The 20,992-nt window shown below is 38.7% G+C and overlaps 1 protein-coding gene across 1 annotated transcript in view; it reads left to right on the forward strand.

The window, feature by feature from the left end:
* The window catches only part of LOC136845178 (collagen alpha chain CG42342), a 177,673-nt gene that overhangs the window by 143,121 nt on the left and 13,560 nt on the right, over nucleotides 1-20,992 (forward strand). The window contains exons 22-24 of the mRNA XM_067115155.1: nucleotides 4,277-4,312; nucleotides 5,042-5,176; nucleotides 6,820-7,017. Of these exons, the coding sequence (XP_066971256.1) occupies nucleotides 4,277-4,312; nucleotides 5,042-5,176; nucleotides 6,820-6,978 (330 nt within the window). The 3' untranslated portion in view covers nucleotides 6,979-7,017. The remainder of the gene's footprint in view (nucleotides 1-4,276; nucleotides 4,313-5,041; nucleotides 5,177-6,819; nucleotides 7,018-20,992) is intronic.

Genomic DNA, 20,992 nt, shown 5'->3' on the forward strand with positions numbered 1-20,992 from the left:
TTATTCATTGTGCCTGAAGTTTTTTTGCTTTATAGATGAGGGATTTTCACAATATGGGATATTAAATTACTTAGTAGACCAGGATAAAATTGTCATGTTGCAATAGTCCTTTGTTTTGAGTCAGGTGTGAATTTTCTTCACCATTGAAATTCTTATAGACTGACTATTGTATGTTTCTTCACAAGACCATCACCCATATACGCCTGCATTTGAGGTCTTCAGGCATCTCCAGACACTATATTATACTTTTTTGTCTATCAAATAGAAGATAAGTGGTAGCATGGCATACTCCACCTGGTGCCTCAGGTACCCATCAGTCATCTGCCTTGCTTTTCGTGTCTGCATAGCACTTACCAAATGTACGGTTTCCCGAAATGGTTTCCTTCATTGCAAGGTTAATTATTCATTCATTTATTTCTCCGATTCATTTCTTTATAGCCCTTTCATTTCATCTTTTACCATTCATAAATAATAGAAATGTGATTTTAATACATTAGCAAATAATTATCTGTAGTCAGTTTAGGCAGTTGTCTATGGAAATGCTAGTTACTCACAGCAGTTTCAGAATGTGGTAATTATTTCTGCAGCTAGCAAGATAATTGTTAGCATTGTTTCTCCCGGATAGGCACTTGTGCGTGGCTTTGGATGATTTCTTGAAGGACCTTCACTCCTCTGTTAGGAATTCCTCTTGTCACATGCACCCCAGGGATTTTGATGTTCAGAGACACATGCTGCAAAAGTTGGGAGCACACTTGCTTGACTCACCAGGTGACAGAAATTTGGACTTTGCAGGACAAAGGCATCACATAAGCTTTCTTAAGTTGCAGGGCTTTTCCTAAAGTGTCCAAGTATTTTCCAAGTGCTTGACAGGAAAGGCCATAGATGTGATGGCCAGATCCAAAAATAGTGGCTAGTAAAATTTGGATGGTGCAGGATCAGAGACTGCTTGCTAATACATTAGTGGATATCTTAATTTAGGCATAAGGATTGGTAACAATATTGGTATGCACCAGGGTTCATCCTGGGTAGGCACTCCATAGTAGAAGACAGTGTCTGCTGGGAAAAACAAGTCCCTCAATCACCCAATTCTATAAGGCACTTCAGAGATGATGCATCTTGTAAATGCCATACCTGCACTTGGACTAGTCAGGCATGTTCTGTACATGCTCCAAATATCCTGAAAGAGAAGATATTTACTACACTGCTTTAGCCACAGCAGGAGTGATTCTCAGTGTTCTTCTAGTGTTAATGGATAGTCCCAGGAGGCTCCATGCATGGAAAGGATTGTTCTGTCAGCTATATTCTCAGATTTCACATTGTGATTTTACATCTTCACTCTATAACACTATCCATCAAAGTCCCTGAAGTATAAGATTTTCAGAGGAGGTAGCTCAAGCCATCACAAGACATTTCAGAGCATAAACAATCAGCCTCTACCAGGCCAGTAATTGCTGCAGTGACACTAATCCAGTCCACACCTCCATAATTTTATATACAGATTTCTCCTTTAGCTTCAGAGGCATAATAAGTTGTCAGTTTCAACTATCAAAGGGCTTAGGACCACCCTTCAAAAGTCTTAGAGCTTAATGGGTCTTCAATAGAATTAAAAAGGCTTATCAAGCTTTTCAAAAAAGAGGCTTCTGGGTGGTCATCCTTTTCTTTTTCCCAGCTTAATCCTTAAGTAGAGATTGCATGTGTTTTATGGAAGGATGCCCTTCCTGACTCCAACCCTCCCTATCCAAGCTTGGGAAACTTGAAGATCACCTAAGCTTGCTAAATGGAATCTTCCCTGGTTATAAAGAGTTTTATTAAGCCTCCATACAAGCCATGACAAGAAGCTTCCATGCAGGATCTCACACAAAAGACTTTTTTATTTTCTCCTGGGGTTTGGATCTTCCAGACAGTTCAGGGAAATTATACTCTCTGTGGAAGATACACACATTATTAAGGTTGGAATTCAGTGGGTGTACCATTTGCACATGACTTTGTGGTGAAATAATCGTGACCATTCTACAGCAGTTTGCCATCCTTTCTTTTGCTTCATTAATTGTAATGCTCAAGAGGTTCTCTGTCCATTGAAAGTTATTGATATTACTTGAGAAGAACCAGACTTCATGGCGGTATCCTCAGATTGTTTCTTGCTATGGGTCAATGCATGAAATAGGTTACATGGAGCACAGTTTTATACTGGCTCAGGCAAATCAGAGTTTACAGTTGTGTCAGATGGCCAAATTATATCTATCTCCTCTCATCAGTTCTTCACTGGCTTACTAGAGATATATGTTAACTTCTGGGGTTTTTATTTTCTACTTCTCAATGAATGATGATTTCATTTCCTGAATAAGTCAACAACTGTACCAATACAAGCACCCTGCTTTACACTCAAAAAAGGTTTCATCCTCATAACAACCCTTACTTGAGTTAGCAGAGCCTTGATTACTGATTTTTGCCAGCCCACAAGTGCTCTTGTAGATCATGTAGGTCTCGGCTACCACTCTAGAGCATTCTCCAGCATGGCCCTTCCACCTAAATTATGATTCTGGGCATGTATGAGTTATGGGGTTACAGTGAAACAAACTGAATTTTTTCTGAAACAAAATTAGTTTTATCATACATTCTCATCAATTACATATCCAGACTACACAAATAGGGAGGCAGTTGATTGAGTACCTGAGGTTCCATGTAGTGCATGCGCCATGCTACTGCTGATCATTTGTTAGAACAAAGCGTGTAGTCTCAGGGAATATTTGATTACCTCGAATTTGAACATATGTATGAGATGGATCTGTATGGAAAACTTTATGAAAAACTCAGTATTGCTGTATTCCTGGCCATGTGAATTTCCTAAGTTTGCTGTTATAGTACTTTTAATGATTTATCAATAAATATTGTCTTGCCAGAGAACTTTTGAAAATGTTAGGATTCGTTTCTATTTGTTAACAAATGCATAGTAAAAAATATTAAATGATGATTGCAGAATTGGTTTCTTGAGTATTTCTTCCATACTGGCTCATGTTTGAATTTGAATCTTTTGATATATGATTGAGGTTCTTCCATCACTTCTTACATACTGACTTTTAACTGTGCTGGTCCAAAGACCACTTTATCAGTTTAAGCTGGTTTGGTTTATTAGCACATATCTTCCAGTTTAAACACAGATTTGAGAATTTGGTAGAAAATGTAGGATAGGATATTTTTTCATAGATGACTTTTGTTTATTATTTTCTAAATTAAACTCCTTTCTATAGCTCAAACACATTCATCAGTCCAACTTAAGAATTACCATATGTAAAAGCAAGGAAATTTAGCACAACTAAATAAGGCCATGTTAAAAGTAGTCCTTAAAATTGTCATATTATTATTATCAGGATATTGTACTAAAGTATTCAGAGAGTAACTTTTAGATCAAACATGATCATAATTAATACTCATAATGAGCAAGAATAAGCCAACAGGCCATTAACGAAAAAGATGGGGTGTAACTTATCGTACTATATAAATAACAGTCAATGGATTAGCATGTATTGTATGCTTTATAATTATTAACTAGTAATTGTAAATAAGATTATTTAATAATAAATAAATATACGTTTATTTGCATTCCCTCACGCAAGGCTACTCAAATGCAAGACTGTGGATAGCCATGGCACAAAGGTTTGAGGACATAGTTTATAAATGGTCACCACCTGATGTCAGGCAATTAAATGTCAGCGAGGATATGACAGCCACCAATAACACCACTGAATTTCCAATCACTGGGTAAACTTGATCAATAGACATGTAATCCATGGACAGGACTGTATGACCAGTTTGAACCTGTTCATTCTACACACACAGAGGAATATCTATAACAACTTTTGAGAACTGATCTTTAGGGTTATGAGAGGTTTTCCAGCAGATGTTTTTCTCAGATTAATGGGTGTTCTTTCTCTAAAGATTTAGACCCAAAAGTTAGGTATACGACATCCAGCTGCACCCTGTTGCAGAACTGTACAAGGACAAATAAACATGGACTGTATTGGAGAATCCTCATGTTCAAGGTGTTATTTCATTTCAGTACTAAGCCATCTAGTACTAAAGTTTCAATAAGTTTGTGTAAATTATAGAATTACAGTGCTCTTTTAAATTACAACTAAATCAGTAAGTAACATGTAAATCATTGGGTATTTTTAAATAAGATACTCATTTAGCATGATTAATCACAAAATGTATCTCTGCTAAAACATTGTAAATGCTTTTTCATCTGATATCCATTATGTCATCTTTTTCCTGTCAGGGCCCAAAAGGAGAAAAGGGAATGAAAGGAGAAAGGGTGAGTTGAACAGTCATTATGATTTGCCGTTTCGCCTTGTATTATGTACCCATAGTTTGTGTAGATAACCAGTGAAATGTGTGCTGATGTAAGTATAATGCCTTACACTCAACCGAGATATATTTACTGTATTGTAACAGCTCTCAGTCACAAGTAAAAGTGAATATTAGTTCTGCAAGGGATTTTACAAACCATTTTAAAATTCAAGAACAATTTTTGACAGCCAGTGAACATGCTTTTGGTTTTATGAATCAACCACACACTTCAGTTTGTTTACTTTAAATTTATACTGTATTGCTTTTTTCCCAATTGCCGACTGTTCTCATATATTTATGATTCTTTACAGTAGCCACATACGTATATTTAATATTATAAGAGTACTGTAATATTTATTTCTTTGTACAGTGAGAAAGAATAACAGACTTTTTAGGATAAATCTGGTAAGTTTACTTGTAAACTTTTCTATGAAGATATGGCAAAATTCAGTTTTACACAGCTTTCAGATTTTATTTTTACTCTGAAGGCTTTTATAGTAAACCATTGTTATTTATAGTTTTGTTTATGTACAAATTTTACTAAATTTATTGAACAATTAGATATTGTTTATTTCATTTTGATTTTATTACCCACCAGAATTTTTCAAAATTTTGGCACAACCAATTTAAGTCTGGTATTCTGAATTCATGCTGTGCAAAACACCCTTGTGTTTTGAACAATAACTAACTACAGGGTAATCAGGGTCGACGTGGACGACGGGGTAAAAGTGGGCCAAAGGGGGAAATGGGAGTTCCGGGTCTTGATGCTCCCTGCCCAACAGGACCAGATGGGCTTCCAATGCCAGGATGTGGTTGGCGACCTGGAGAGGTTAGTCATTTGATTTTAATTACTTTAATAAGGAAAAGTTGCACATGGGGTTCCTTTAAGTAGGTCTTATAATGAGGTTATTAATCTATCGCCATGTACAGCTTCAGTAACGACTGTAAAAATTTTATATTCTAAGAGCTTTTAATTATGTTTGCAATTGTAGCAACAAGATATTTCCTATTCATAAACTAAATATACAGTACAGTACCTTTTACTAAATTAGGCTTTCAGTTTTACTTGCGATGTATATACAGTAGAGCAGGCAAATAGTATGAAATTTATTAAAATACATTGCAAAAACATATTGTAACAATACACTCAGCTTTGCAGAAGCCATCATAATACAGTATGAAGTAGTTGAAACACTCATCATTTTTTCACGTAATTTTTATTACAATATTTATAGAAATAATGCACGATTTCATTCTTTCATTTGTAGTTAGCTACAAGGGTTTGTCCATACTCAAGCATGAAATGGGACATGGTGATTATGCATATCAGTATCTATTTTTATACTGTATTATCATTTTAAACTTTTGATCAAATCCCAACAAGTGTTCTTATCTTTAATCTACTTTATTAAGCTGCACATTGGAGTAAAGTATATCATTATAGTATTTTGTAGTTTAATAAGGAGTTGGTCACATCATACTGTAGTAGTTCACAAGAAAATCTTTCATTCTGGTTTATAAATTATATACCATATATTTTAGTTAGAAATGCAGTTTGATTTTAATAAAATGTGGGTAGTCAATACATATTGATAACAACTTGAATTTCTGCCATTGTTATTTATGTCGGTCATTACATGGCCTGTTGCACAGATAAACAGCACTGGTTACACACCATGTCTTTATATCCTCTTTTTATCTTTATAACCATTAAAGCATTTGGCAATTCATGTAAATGAATACAGTATCAATAAAGAGCAAAATCTATTTCCTGTCAAAATATCTTTGTAGTCTTTAAACTAGTACTCAACAGAATATTGTTAGGAAAATCCAGGGCAAAGATTAAATAGCCATCTTACAAATATTTCTAAGTGATATTGTACAAGAAGTCTGTAGCAAATGTACTTTTAGCCATTGTAGACAGTGTCAATGACATTTATACAAGCTCTTATTACAGGCTCTGTGCATAATTTATTGTGCTATTTTGCTTTTTAATGCTTTAACTAAATCTTCCTCATTTTCATCCACCCTTTCCTTATTACCTCATACACAGTTTTCTCCAACTTCCTTAGATTATGCCAGATTTAACTTGAGTCGAACAATTATGCCTAATTTGGACCTTGAATTTTCTTTACTAGGTATCAGGTAAGGCATAGTGAAACATAAAAGGATTTGGTACTTCTATCATTAACTGTATATAATCTGGATACCTTGGGTGGTCGTAAGGTTTCTAAATTATCAGTTGTTAATATTTTCAGGAACTCTTAGCAATTAGACTTTAATGTGTGTGATATAATTAAAAGGAAGGTGCACTGAATTGAAAGGAACATGTTTTGTGATACTCTAAATTTTCTTTTAAATGTAGATTTAAACCTAATCAGAATTCATAAAATAATTAAATGCTACTTCTTGTACAAGCAATTTAAAAGATTAAAAGAAATTTCCCTGTCTTGCATCCCCTTCATAATCTAGGGGAGGAATATTATTCGACCCATCGTTGAGGGTTTGGGATTAGGTAACCCTATCAGCGCTTTTCCTGTGGAACCACCACCCTCAACTACTCCTAACTATGATGAATACGATGACTATGGCGATTATGAGGATGAGGAAGATGAAGACTCTCTGAAATGAGGACTTTTCATTAACTTAATGCTTCAGCAATCCTCACTTGTGAGTTGCCATTTAATCCTGTTAGTATTTAGGTGGTAAAAACACAATCTCAACTTTTGTTGTTACCAGGAGAGCTGTGATTGCATGCCTCTGAATAGACAGACCCAAACCCTTCTTGGATAAATGCTACTTGATGCCAAGGATGCATATTCTTCATTGCACGAGTTGTATCCATTCCTTTTCTCCAAAGTAAATCAAGCTTTACCTCATAGATGTTCAGTGATCCCTGTAACTTGAGTTATATCTCTCAGCCCTTAGTGTTTGTTGGTTCATTACTCATGTTTTGAGAGGACATTATTTTCTAACTCTTTTAAAATAGTTATCCATGAAATACCAGAATTTACATTGGAATAAAATAATTGATTCTAGTCTTACATTGTCTTGTTTGTGTGGAATTACCACAGAGTAAACAAATAAAAAGTGAACCAGTTAATTGGCCATTCAGATTATCTGACCTAAAATCAATAAGTAAATGGAGTGTACTGCACTTCTTATTTTGTGAAGATCAGAAGGGAAATTGTTGCCCTTAACTAGTCTTGTCCTAAAGTAAATTTGAAAGGAGACTGAAAAGGGAAAAGATATTTGAAAAAAAGCGAGTAGTAGTACTCTAACTCTTAAGAGGAATGGTTGTAATTAAAGGAAACAAAAAGCAAAGAAAGAATTCTATAGTTTAGCCTTCTTTTTTTTGTCAAGTTCATAACCTACTACCATAAATTTCCAAAAAGTGGCTTTCTTTTAATGTAGTAATGTTATTTTTCCTGATTAAGTTCTTGAATTATACCATACAAAAAAGGTATGGGAAGTATTGTTGAGTGTCAATTTTGGCCATTCCACTACAGAAATGTGATTATTTTTTGGTTCTGTATGAGTGCAACTCATGCAACTGTGCATAGGTACTTCTTTAGATTCTTTGCAGCATCCCCTTGGCCATTAGCTGCAACCCCTTTCATTCCTTTTACTGTTTTTTCATTCATATTCTCTTTCTTCCATCTTACTCTCCACCTACTCCTAACAAATGCAAATAGGAGGTTTTCCTCCTGTTAACCTTTCAAACCTTTGTACTGTAAATTTCCATTTCAGTAATGAATAACCTCATAGTTCCCAGCTCTTAGCCTTTGGCCTAAATTCTATTATATATATACTGTATATGAGTGAGTTGCACCTCATGAAAATCTAGTAGCATCAAGCTTAATGTTTCTTGCTTTTGGCTGAATTTTTGTATTGTTTCACAAAATAATGTTTTTCTGTAAAAATGTAAATTCTGTTTTTTTTCTGTTTGCATTTTAGACATTTATGCATGGGAATAGTTCGTTGTTGTATACAGTATGATGCATTCACAACTTTTTCAGATTATTTGCTTTAGTCATTAGCAACTAGCTGGATCTATTCAAGCTCCACCATATGTACAGTACATGTAGAATGCCGAGAAAGAGGTCAGCATCTAAACACAGATTTGAATTCTTTCTTGTAACTCCAAACAGTATTTACTATAACCATTTACACACATTTCTTTTTAAACATTATGTGTATAGATTAGTTCTGGCTTGCTTCTCAAGGAGTATGTTCAGGAGGGGAAACGTACTGTCAAAGTGTCCTTTGGTTAGACTAAAGCCCCAGGGTTCTCACGGAAATTGTACAGTGGTCATTTCATATGAACTTGATGAAGGTGACATCAAGATAACTAAGAGTAGGTTTGGTCACCTACTCTATTTTCCATTACATTATTTTAATAAATGAAACCCAAAAGTAAACCTGTGGGTACACTATCTACATGACAGTAACAAACCTTTGGCTAACAAAATGGGACACCTTTCATGAAAATTTTGAAAAGTTCGGAGAGCTGATATATTGTCAGAATTATTATTTTTTTATTATTATTATTATTATTATTATTATTATTATTATTATTATTATTATTCTGTTGTTGTTGTTGTTATGATGATGATGATTCAGCAGATGAAACCTGTTCATATTGAGCAAGCCCACAGGGGCCATTGACTTGAAATTCAAGCTTCCAAAGAATTTGGTGTTCATTAGGAAGAATTAAGAGGAAGTAAATTGAAATACAGAAAGAAGAGATCCCACTTACTAAAATAAAAAAGTTAAGTACTGTATAGCTTAGTTTTACCAGACCACTGAGCTGATTAACAGCTCTCCTAGGAGCTGGCCGAAGGGTTAGGGACTTACGTGGCTAAGAACCAGTTGGTACTTAGCAACGGGACCTACAGCTTATTGTGGAATCCCCAACCACATTATAGCAAGAAATGAATTTCTATCACCAGAAATAAATTTCTCTAACTCTTCATCAGTCGGCGAGGGAATCCGAACTCCGTCCCAGAGAGTGCCAGTCCACAGACCGAGGCGGTCCCGGTTTCTGACGGGGTTCCGTCCATTAACCGAAAAAGCCCGTCGAAAATCGTCAAAATCGAAAATACACTCTGGGTGCAAAACGTAAAAAATTGAGTTTACATCAAAAAATCAAATTATGATTATTCTGCCGTTTTGGGGCCATATTTCTTCCGATATATATATAAGCGGAAATAATATGAATATATTTATATAATATAAACCGGGGACTGCCTATATATATAATATATATATATATATATATATATACCATATATAATATATAATATATATAAGCACAATTAGAAAAATAGATAAAAAGTATTAAAATCAACAAGAATAATATTAGGGTAGTAATGCATTGCATTTTCACTTGAACTTCTGAAGTTCCAATTGCAAGACACCCTTTGGGAGGCTGTTCCGTAGTCAAACATTGTGAGGAATAATGGTCCTCTGGAACTGAGAAGTTCAACAGCGAGGCACATTTAATGCATATTGGTGCTGTTGTTCAGTGATTCTAGTAGCTCTCGACAGATAAAGGGGATCAAGGATCGATTGTGAATGTGAAAGATCTCTGTTGAAATATGTAAAACTTACGAAAAAGTGGCAAGCAAGAGACCATCCGTCGATGGCCCAAGTCATAACTGCTACTACTAGGAAATAGAAACCTACCACCACGAACCACTCTAAGAGATAAATCTCTGGCAGAAGCAGACATCAACACCGGAGAACAGTATTCCAGTAAAGGAAATACAAATGACCTTAAAACAGGTTGCATTGATTTTATCACTGTTATGAATATATCAGGCCTTATAAACAATACCTAAATTTCGTGCAGCATTTGCTGAAACTTTCATTAGATGTTTCTCAAAAGTCAGATGTGAGTCAAAAGTTACACCTAGAATAGTTAAAACTTCAGATTCATTCAGCAAAGTTGCATCCACCTGAAGGGGAGGATAGGGTGGAAAATCTGTATGAGATTTGCTGATCAATAGTGTTTTCGTTTTACTGGGGTACAGCCTCATACCCCACCAACTACACCATTCCCGACCCAGTCCATATCCAGATTGAGGCTGAGGGCAGCTGCATTTCTCATATGTGGAGACTTGACTACACCCACAATTGTTGCATCATCAGCATGCTGAACAATCTTGTTTTCCAGGACAACAACCATATCACTTGTACACACTAAAAATAACAGTGGAACAAGAACACTGCCCTGTGGAACTCCAGACACAGTAGGTCTCAGTTCACTAAAGATCCCGTCCACAGCAGCTCGCTGCTGCCTACCTGAGTTTATAAATAATTGCCTTGTGATTTACTAAATTGAAAGCAGCACTGAAATCTATTTGAATTACTCTGCAATCAAAACCCTCATCAAGGTTCCCTTGCAAATGGCATGTCAAGTCTAAAAGAGCATCACAGGTTCCTAACTGCTTCCTGTAGGCATATTGACTATCAGCTAACAATCCTTTAGATTCCACATACTTACATTGTGGCTTAAAAATAATTTTTTCAGCAACTTTGGAGAGCATCTGTTAGAAGTGGTGGAATGGAAGACAAGCCTGACCCAAAGATAGATGATGCAAATTTGGTCCACTACAGATGAGGCTGAGTAATTCTTTCAAGTTTCCTCTTCAAGGAATTACTGTAATTTCGCTCAGCTGTATGTAAGTTCTATTCGCAGCACAGCGAGACTCGACAAAGATGGTGTAATTTTCATTTGAACGATTTTGCCTCCATGCATTCAATTTGGTCTGTTTGTCATGGTAGGCTCATCTACATGTATCATCAAACCATGGCTGGTCATTTGTCCTAAATTTGATGACCTTTCTAGGGACATATCATATTAAAATAGCCTTAAGCATTTCATTTAGCTTCTTGGGATCAAGATCTAATATAGCAACTGAAATATTAAGTGACTGACAAGCTTCAATAATGCGATCCCCCAATTGGCTCTGGATTTTTGCCAGACCTTTTTTCCAAAGGTGGAATTAGGAATACATACTGATTGACAGATATGTCCATCTCAATGGTGCAATGATCTTAAGAGCTATATATTCATAGACCTTGGACTTCATAATAGCTGGAACATCTGTGAATATGAGGTCTAATCTGCTACAGTACCAGAAACGTGCGTGGGTTCCTCAGTTAACTGGACAAAATCGTAGGATACACAGAACTCAAGAGCAGACTGGCCATGTTGATCTGCGGAATTTGAATTTAGCCACTCACTGTGCTTTGCATTACAGTCGCCACAAATAATGAATGAAGCTTTTGAATCCTGTGACTGAGCCATACTAATCCTTTCCAAAAGTGTCATACTGTATATAGAATCATCACTACAGTATTTGGATTGCAGTAAACAGCAAATATGTAAACATTGTAGAACTTGATGAAAATTTTTAGACAAAAAACTTCATAGCAACTACACTCCAAATTTTGCTGATAAATAGGTCGTCTGGACTTAGTGTATACAGCCATACCTTGCGCATGTGGGATGTTACAATGATAAATAAAATCAGAGCACTAAACCCCAGAATTAAAAACTCAACCTTTGACTTGTTACTACTTACAAGTCTCTCAGATAAAACATCATATTGTAGTTATGGGCACAACTCTGGAGATCAAGAAAATTTGACCTTAAGCCCTGAATATGAGTAAAGTACTTTGCGATTTTTCTTACTGTAATGAGTAAAATTAACAACAAAATCAGTATCAAAACTAATAAATAGACTCATAACAGTAATACTAACAACAACAACAGTATTTATATTATTCACAAAAATTCTGTTGAGAATGCAAATAAACCTCACCATACATCATTGTAAAAAACAGCAGAAGCAACTGGTCGACGAGGTAGGGCCGGCACACCTTGTAAGGCAAAAGAAATCCACCAGGTTTGCCACAACTTGGGGAGGACAGTCAAGATGGATTTAGAAATAAAGCACTCAGAAGGAAAAGATTAATCCACCAAGCAATTTTGCTTTCTCATCAGCCTGTCCTACACTTTTTGAAAAAAAAAAAAAATAAAGTGAACGAAAAAAACAAGATAAAAGCCTGATTGTACCCTCATGCAAGGGAACTCAAACCCAAGACCATGGAAGGCCACGGTACAATGGCTATGGCACAGTTCAAGGTTGGAGAACAAGGTTTGTATTCAAAGTAGCCTTCTCTTAGAAGGAGTGCCTACCAAGGCTAGAGTCCCTTCTACCCACTTGTTTGATTTTGGAGTGTCCTACTCTTAAAAGAGTTGCCTGCCGAGGCTAAAGAGTCTCTTCTACCCTCTTCTACCCTACAGCAGATTGCTGTAAAAATCGTTCAGATAGTGAAACAAGCATGAAATTTGCACAAATATCTCCTAAGACTGCGCTCTTAGAAAAGGGCGCTGGCTTACCTGAAAATCTACAAGATGGCGTGTTTATTTTCAAATGGCCGCCATCTATGTTGAGATTCACTGGTTTGGGAGCATCTATTGATGGAATATGCCAGTTTTTTTTTTAAACCTCGACTTTTTAGGTTATAAAAATGTCTTCCCATACCACACATTTTATTGAAAACCTACTAAATGAATTGTAAATCAAGATGGCGACATGGTTGCCATGTTTTTTTCATCCACGCTAGCAGACATAGAGACCAACGTTTTTATTTAATGGTATATTCATGTGATCAGACAGTTTAACTAATATGCTATTTTCAACTGAAATAGTAATGGTATGGTCACATACAACATTGTGTCTAAGACTGTAACCATAAAAAGAAAAGAAGAGAAATACGGACTAAACGCTAATCTATGTATAGGTCTCTCAACCTACACCTTTGAAAAATTCGAGGATAAGAAGGTAGGCATAGCATGACACGTTGGATGCTCAAGCTAGATTATCTACTGAAGAGAGGGCAATATTTATCTAGACTTCACATTTGCAAGTGCACAGAGCTGTGCAGGGAAGACCCAGCTTGTAGCACTTGCACCTTTCCCGACAGCCTGCTTTGCATCCACATTTGATAAGCTGTTGGCAACTCTTGGCTAAGGGCGAGTTGGTTGTCCAGAGGACTTGCCATGCTTCACCAGACTTTTGCCATCCCCACTCAGCAGGGTTCTCTGGCTGTGGCTGACACTGGGTGGCCTGCCCCCACACACAACCAGCCTGATACGCAGCAGCGTGTGTTGGAGGAGAGCTCCCCTGGTTGGTGGAATGGCCTCATATGCCCCTTTGTTTTCTGGCAAACATATCAAGTCTAGCCTCATCCACAGTGCCAGCAGTGCTGGATCTTTCATACATAAGTATGACAAACCTCTCCAGGACCTTCAGGTCACTCTTCCACTCTGAGAGGGTAGTGACTCAGTTTGGAGAACACAGTGGAGGCCTCTGGAAAGATGTTCCATGTCTGCCAGGCGGTCTTCTTGCCCTTGCTCCGGAAGGCTGACACTGTATCACAGCCTGTGAACGCATGGAAGAAGAGCATGCCATTCACCTTCTCCTGGCCCAGAGAGTTGCACAGGTCATGCACAGCAATCCAGCGCAGGCTCTGGCCTTGGCAAAATGCCACCCATAGCTTCTCTAGCCCTAGATTGTGGAGAGTGGAGAAAGCACTGACTGCAACGACAAGAACATCTTTGTCATTTGATTTAACCGTGATGGTCTTGGCTCCATGTTCTGTGGCATATTTGGCATGGAGAAAGATGCGGTGTCAGCTTCTCATGAGAGCAATTTTTCCAGTCCCTGAAGACTGTTCTCAAGGAGTGCTGAGGACAGCAGACCTTTTCATGGCAATGACAACATTTGTGGCAGACATTCGGGCAACTCTGTTCAAGCACAGGAACTGGAACAACTCTGTCTTTGTTGGCATCGCGGTCTTAGGAAATTGCGCCAGTTGGATGGAATTGTGTTCTTGTCTGTCACCGCGCTCCTCCCTTGGACCACGTTTGGAGCCTGGTCTCAGCTTTGAGGCTGGATGTATTGTATACATCAAATACAAGATGTGATGATGTACTCTGCTGCTATAGGATTGTATCACAGGCAAGAAGTCGCAAAGTGCATAGCCCTCAAAGGTCTTCCCTCTTTGGTGGTAAGGTATGACCAAAAGCTGAGTCCATCTACAATGATATATCAGTCTTGTTCTTTGTCTTCTAGTGTAACATGACTATCTCACAGGGTTCAGAAAATCAGTGACGCTCCTGCACTTTCTGCATCACGTGTTTGATCGTAGCAACAGAATGAGCTCGATCACGCAGGGAGAGGAAGCAATGAAGTTATGGTTACTTCAAATTCTGGGCTTCTTCATTGAAGCGTGATGAGCTGACCACGTCAGATTCACTGCATCATCTATTTCCTGGGTGACTATGACCTTGTCACAGCCACTGATACTCCAGTGCAAGCTGTGGCCCCAAGATATCTGTAGGTGGCTTTGGTATTGCAGTGTTTGGTGGCACAGGGTTCTTTGTTTGAAAGAAGCTGGTGAGATGTTTGTGAATGTGTCCGGTAGATTCCAGGCACCCGACCTCACTTTCTCAGGTGCAAACTTTAGTTGCTGTCTTTCCTGTCCAGTGTTCTCCTTGGTGGGGTGCTGAAATATGGAGATGCTAGTTCCATGGAAGGAGGTAGTGGCAGTGGTTGCAGATGGTTGTGGTCGTGTTGTCCATCACTGCAGTGGTGAACAACCCACCGCAGTACTGAGGGGACAGACCACCCTCCTCCACATATTTGCTAACTGTGGCATCTCTAACTGTGCAGAGACCTCAGTACTCTGTCATAAGAGATACTGAGGCCATACTGAAAGCATTTCAAATCGGGTTTCTCTTCCTGGTTTTGGCATAGACTGGAGAGTCCCATTTGTGACTGGGAATGGTGTTTCTGTGTCTTTGAGTGTCTATGAGTTGTTGCTCCCTCTTTGTATCGGGAGTAGCAGTTGAACTGCATGAGCTGTGCAATGGCCTGGTCTGACCTTGATGCTCCAAATCGTAACTGTGACTTGATGTCAGCCCCATGCTCAACCATCCCTACAAGAAACTGGAGCAGGAGAGGAGGGCACAGAATTTCGTACACAAGCCTCCAAGAAATGCCATCAAACCGTGACTGATGATCAAGTATAGACTTTCTGAGAATATTTGCTGTTTTAGCAATGATAACTGCCTCTGAAAGATCAGATGATTGAGCAATAGTCCAGCGACTAAGTGCAAAATAGAGCTAAATTGCTCAGTTAGTGATACAAGCATGAAATTGGCATAATGATACTTCAGTCCACTCAATATTTACAGGGTGGGCCCTTGTATATCACATGTTTCTTAGCAACAGTTGCTAGGAACACTTAACCATTTACCAATGGGCAGCATAAGCCGATTCAGGAAGAAAATTTTATATAAAACCACCAACACCTTTTGTTAGACATATTTATAATATTTATATCAGTAAAATGTTACAGGCATCAGCAGTAAGTAACAACAACATTTATTTTGTTGCTAGGCAACTAATTTAATTACAGAGTCCGCCACATCTTTATCCAACATTCAAAGACATTCCCTACTTGCAGCAGGTTAAAATTATACAGGAAGGGAATATGATTAATCTATCTAGCAGTTATTGGCTTGATAATCTGCTGTAGACATTAGAATATTTATTACATATAATAGCTAAACAATAAGTATGTGCTTGAAATTACTGTGATTCGTTACAGTGATCAGAATTAAACTGAGAATAGAATGGAGATATATGTTCAAACACGTGTTTAGGCAACACAAACACAGTATCAACTAGCTACTCACATTTCTACATTGTCACAATCTGTGTGGCATGTGCAGTAAACTGTACACTTAAGGTGTGCCCCCACACACTTGCAGTCTGTGCATCTGCTCCTACATCACATTGGTTGGCTCTGGACCACGATGCACTTGCTTCCAAGTAGATTTGTCCACAGTGGTCTCCAATGCTCTGGACAGGTCCACCTCATTCAGCAAGGGAAGGCAACTGGCGATGGGAATTGAGGTATACCCAATGGTGTCCACCTGCAATACTGCCCTCCTGATATGTTGTTGTAGGAGCAGCTTTGAAGGAGGAAGGACTGACATCTCACGCCCTTTACGTGGTGAATGTAGCTTCAGCTTCATTGACCAAGTACATGTCGCTGTTCTGTCATATAGAAGAATGGTGAAGTACTTAGTGAAGTGTATGTCTCTTCAGTTATTTGTTCTGGTGCATCATGCACCCTGTTGAAGCACCAGTGAATTCATCATGTATTTCCCCCAGGCAGTCTTCTTTCCGACTTAAAACTGTGACCTACTGTATCACAGCCAGTGGCTTTATCGGAAATACAGGGAGTGCTAATGACTTTTGGGGTCCAAGATGAAGCAGATATCTCATGAACTGGAACCAGAATGGAATTTCTTGCCACAGCCGAAGGCAATCCAGAGTTCAATAGCACCTACATGTTGCCAGTTGCTACTGCTAACACAACAACATCAGTATCAACAGATTCGAACAAGAATCTTGGAAGCCCTGCTTACAAGCATCAGCCACATGGACCATCATTCTGAATCCGCTTCCTCATGATTACATGGAGCAATGTTAGTGATGTCTCAATCGTACACAAAGTACATCAGCACCATCAGTAAGAATAAGAGGCTGCTCTGGTCATAATGCGGTCAACAGTTCCTTTATGGTTTGAACAGCTCGATTTTTTGGTTTTAACACTAAGGAATTGCTGCCAGTTCTTTGGTATGGGGCTGGATACCTGCACACGTCTCCGTTGACTGGGGCCCCTACACGTGTTTTTTTCTCTGGTCTGTGCCTTCAGACTGTTATCCACATACTGATCCCAGACAATATCTACACGTTGGAGTCTGGTTTTGCTCCCTCTTGATATGCGGAACAAACACGTTTGCAGCATAGTCACCAAATGTTCTGCATCCACCAGGTCTAAGAATGTTGATGAAGAACAGCACCATCCATGATCGTCACTTCTGTGTCTGGCCTTGTACCATGTAGATGCTGCATGCTGTTCCTAGGCAACCCATGAGATCCGATTTTTTCCCCAGTCGTAATTGCCCATAGGAAGAGAGATGGTGAAACGGATGGTTTTCATGGCTGAAGAAATGTCTAAACCACTCATCTTGTCTGGCATGCAACATACAGCCTTGCAAACAGAGAGATTCATTTCTCAACAGACTGACCTTGCATCACCTTTCTAAACCTTTGTGTTTGTTCATTAAACAATTCTACCTTGTTCCTGGTGATGGTGGCTGTTATTGGCAGTGTTTGTCTAAAGGCGCTCGTCTGCAAACATTTTATACTGCTCTTGGCCTTTCAGCTGTATACTATAGAAAAATTCCAACTGACTGCTGGTCCATGATGTCCTTGGAATACAGTCGCAGAAGATCCTGGCTTTCTTCCCAGGCTACCGATGCCATCAATTGCACTCTTGCTAGTGCTGCCCATCTCTAGCGGAATGCTTTTGTGTGGCATCTGTTTGCTCATGAACTCTAATAAAGTACATTCTGCTTTTCTGCAACCATGAAGACTCAAATTCAGAAATGATGGATGAGTTCTTGGTCCCTGCCTAATGTCTACAGCGTAAGGGCATCTGATCCTGTGTCAAGCCAATGATCCCTCCCTTCTTCCTTCATCAGCCATTGTTTTGTTCATGGCCCTGTCAATGCTGTGAGAGAGAATTTTCGCCTGGATTTAGCCATCGCAAACTTGCCCTGTCGGAATTCTCGAGCAACATCAGGATGAGTGTTTTCCAAACTACACATATCTCTCACATGTACTGGCACCCAACGTGGCATAATGGGTGGTTGAGACTGAAGAACCAAGGGACCACTTGGTCCAGTGTATCTATGTACTAGTTAAAGTCACCCACACGTAGTGGAATCTATTTAATGCCTGCACAAGCAGCTCAGTTCGAGTGTTGTGTACCAATACTGAAACAATGGTATGTATATATAAATATATAGCAAACATTGGTTTGTATAGGCTTGTCAGTGGCTCATACCTTGATATTATCTTTTGTCAATACCTAGTTGTTAAGAAAATGTTCCTAGCAACCAATGCTATGTCCTGCAGAGTACAGAGAGGTTCCATATTAATAAAACACAATCTCTATATTTGTAGACATTCAAATATTTGATATTGTTTTTATTAAATGATATTGCATGTGCTATTAAGTGGATATTATCGTCCAGGGTTGCTGGCTGTCCAAGCATAAAATGTTGCCTAGCAACCGTTGTTAGGCAAAAATACAGTTCACGAGGGAACCACCCCTGAAAAATGTTATGTGGTGTAGTGGACATTTTATGCCAAGTTTCATGCTTGTATCACCATCTGGAGCAATTTTTTCACCTATCGCTTGGACTACAAGTGCTTTTCCCACATCCTTTTGAAATGCAAGTAATACATCTCTGCTGATTTATGAGCCTCAAGTTCTGGAATTTCTGCCCAGAAGTTTGTCTTTGAGTCTCGTGGAGTTACACTTGGTGACTCTACCCAATTGTTCCAGACGTTGTTGGTAGAGGTGGCAAATATCTGTAGCCGAAAATGTGACTGGATCATCTGAACAAAGGTTGTTTTCAACAATGTATGTCATCGTTCTGACAGAACTAGTGGATACATCTGATTCTGACTCAGTGCTACCTTTGGTCTTTCTCAAGAGGCTCCTCCAGGGTAGGACCTTTTTCTGTTGTATGAGGCACAAAGAGGCATGGTGATACTTAAACTCCTGTGCAATGACATCCCCACCAGTCAACTAGCAAGGAGCTTGCCATCACTAAGTATCTCTGCACATTCACGCAATTTCAAGTTGTCCTTAGTAATTAGCCTGTCTGAGATCAGATGCAGGTGCCACTTTCTCACAGAAAATGCAAGCTTCATTGTCATGACTGGTTCGGGCGCAGTTTTGGTACGGACTCAGTCTCAGTGTTTACCTGGTCTGGTCATTGGATTGTCGCTTTCTTACGGTCCAGTTTAGTGTTGTTAAACAACAAGCGCAGTTCATGGTATTTTGCTGCATTTTTTCCTGCAGTGCAGTATATCTGTCACCTTCATCCAGCTTGCTGGATCCATTATCGATGGCATTTCGTGAATTTCACTGAACATGGGAATGTTCCGCGCCAGCATTGTGTACCCATCATGGTCTAGGACATGATGACTTGGAGTGATGTCAAGTGCTCACCTCTTTTGTCCTTCTGACAAAGACAACACAAACTCCAGTTTGTTTTTCTACTGCTCAATATTGGATTGGCATCACATTCTGCCATGATTTCACTTTTGATTAAGGCCGAGGGGTTATCCTTTTACCACCTTAAACAAAGCACACATTCCTGTATGGGATTCAACTAGGTTCGGTCTCCCTACACCTAGCCCGATCATTCATCCAGTGCCATTTAAGTCCCGTGTGATCTGTACACCATCCGGGTAAGTACATGAACCATCATGTACAGCCCCCATACCCTTCCTTGGCTCGGCTCTCCGGCGCTGGCACATCCTGTGGCATATTCAGGTGCGGCTATCTAACTATAGCTGGTCTGGGGCTGTTAGAAAGCATTTGGGACACTAAACTAAACTATACTACAACTACTAGTCTAAGACTACAGGATTAGTAAAGCTGGATTAGCTGGCACTGAACCCCATGCTGAGTTACACAGCAGTGATGTCACCAGTGTGCCCTGGTTGTGCAGACATACTCTTTTACATTTGTGGTACATTAAAATTGATGAGTTATTCTGAAAGAGATGGCCTCGTATGATCTAAAACCACAGAAACCAGATCCATGCTTAAAACAATAATTGTTGAGCAGGCATTATTTCTCATTATAATTATTATTTCTACCTTTTCTTATGTATATAGCCCCCATATTTTAAGGTAAGCTGTACTGGGAAGCTACAGAAACATAATAATATAAATAGTATGGAAGAGCTTTGCCATATGTGCACAAAGCAAATACAACCATTCTGGTGAAAAATTAGCCAAAATCTGTCGATACTGGCCGCCATCTTGAATTTGGCCGCCATATTAAATTTTTGCGTGGCCAGCGCCTTTTCTGATGAGAACTTTAAAGCACTTGTGCAAAATTTCATGCTTGTTTCACTATCCCAGACGATTCTTATGAAATATGCAATTATCTGCTGCACTAACACGAGTTAGGGATGTCACACCCTTAAGTGAATGTTTTGAATTCTACCGCACTATTCATCAGCATTTTCAGCTGATGTGCTACATCCCTTATTTTAAAAGCTCTTATATGCAAATAAGTGTACAGTACTGCATAAACTCTGCAGTAGGCTTTACATCCTGTTTAAGTAATAAGCTCCATGGATGACCTAGTACAGGGAGTCCTCTGGTTACGATGGAGATTTGTTCCTGACAACATGTCATAACCCGATTTTGTATGTAAATTGAAAAACACCTAAATAAGCACCTACGTCACCCACATTGCTAATGCGGTAGTAAAGTCATAATCTGAGACATCAAAACAAATTTCTATGACATCTGTGGACAAAGAAAAACACATGGACATTAATGTAAAATACAGTAATGTGAATTAATGTAAATAATGAAATGAAACTACAAAACAGAGCAATTCTTTACCTTTATTCCTGTGGATGGCTTGCAAACTGGAAGGGGAGTTGCAAGGAAGG

The sequence above is a fragment of the Macrobrachium rosenbergii genome, chromosome 2 (genome assembly GCF_040412425.1).
Source record: "Macrobrachium rosenbergii isolate ZJJX-2024 chromosome 2, ASM4041242v1, whole genome shotgun sequence".
NCBI classification, from domain to species: Eukaryota; Metazoa; Arthropoda; class Malacostraca; order Decapoda; family Palaemonidae; genus Macrobrachium; species Macrobrachium rosenbergii.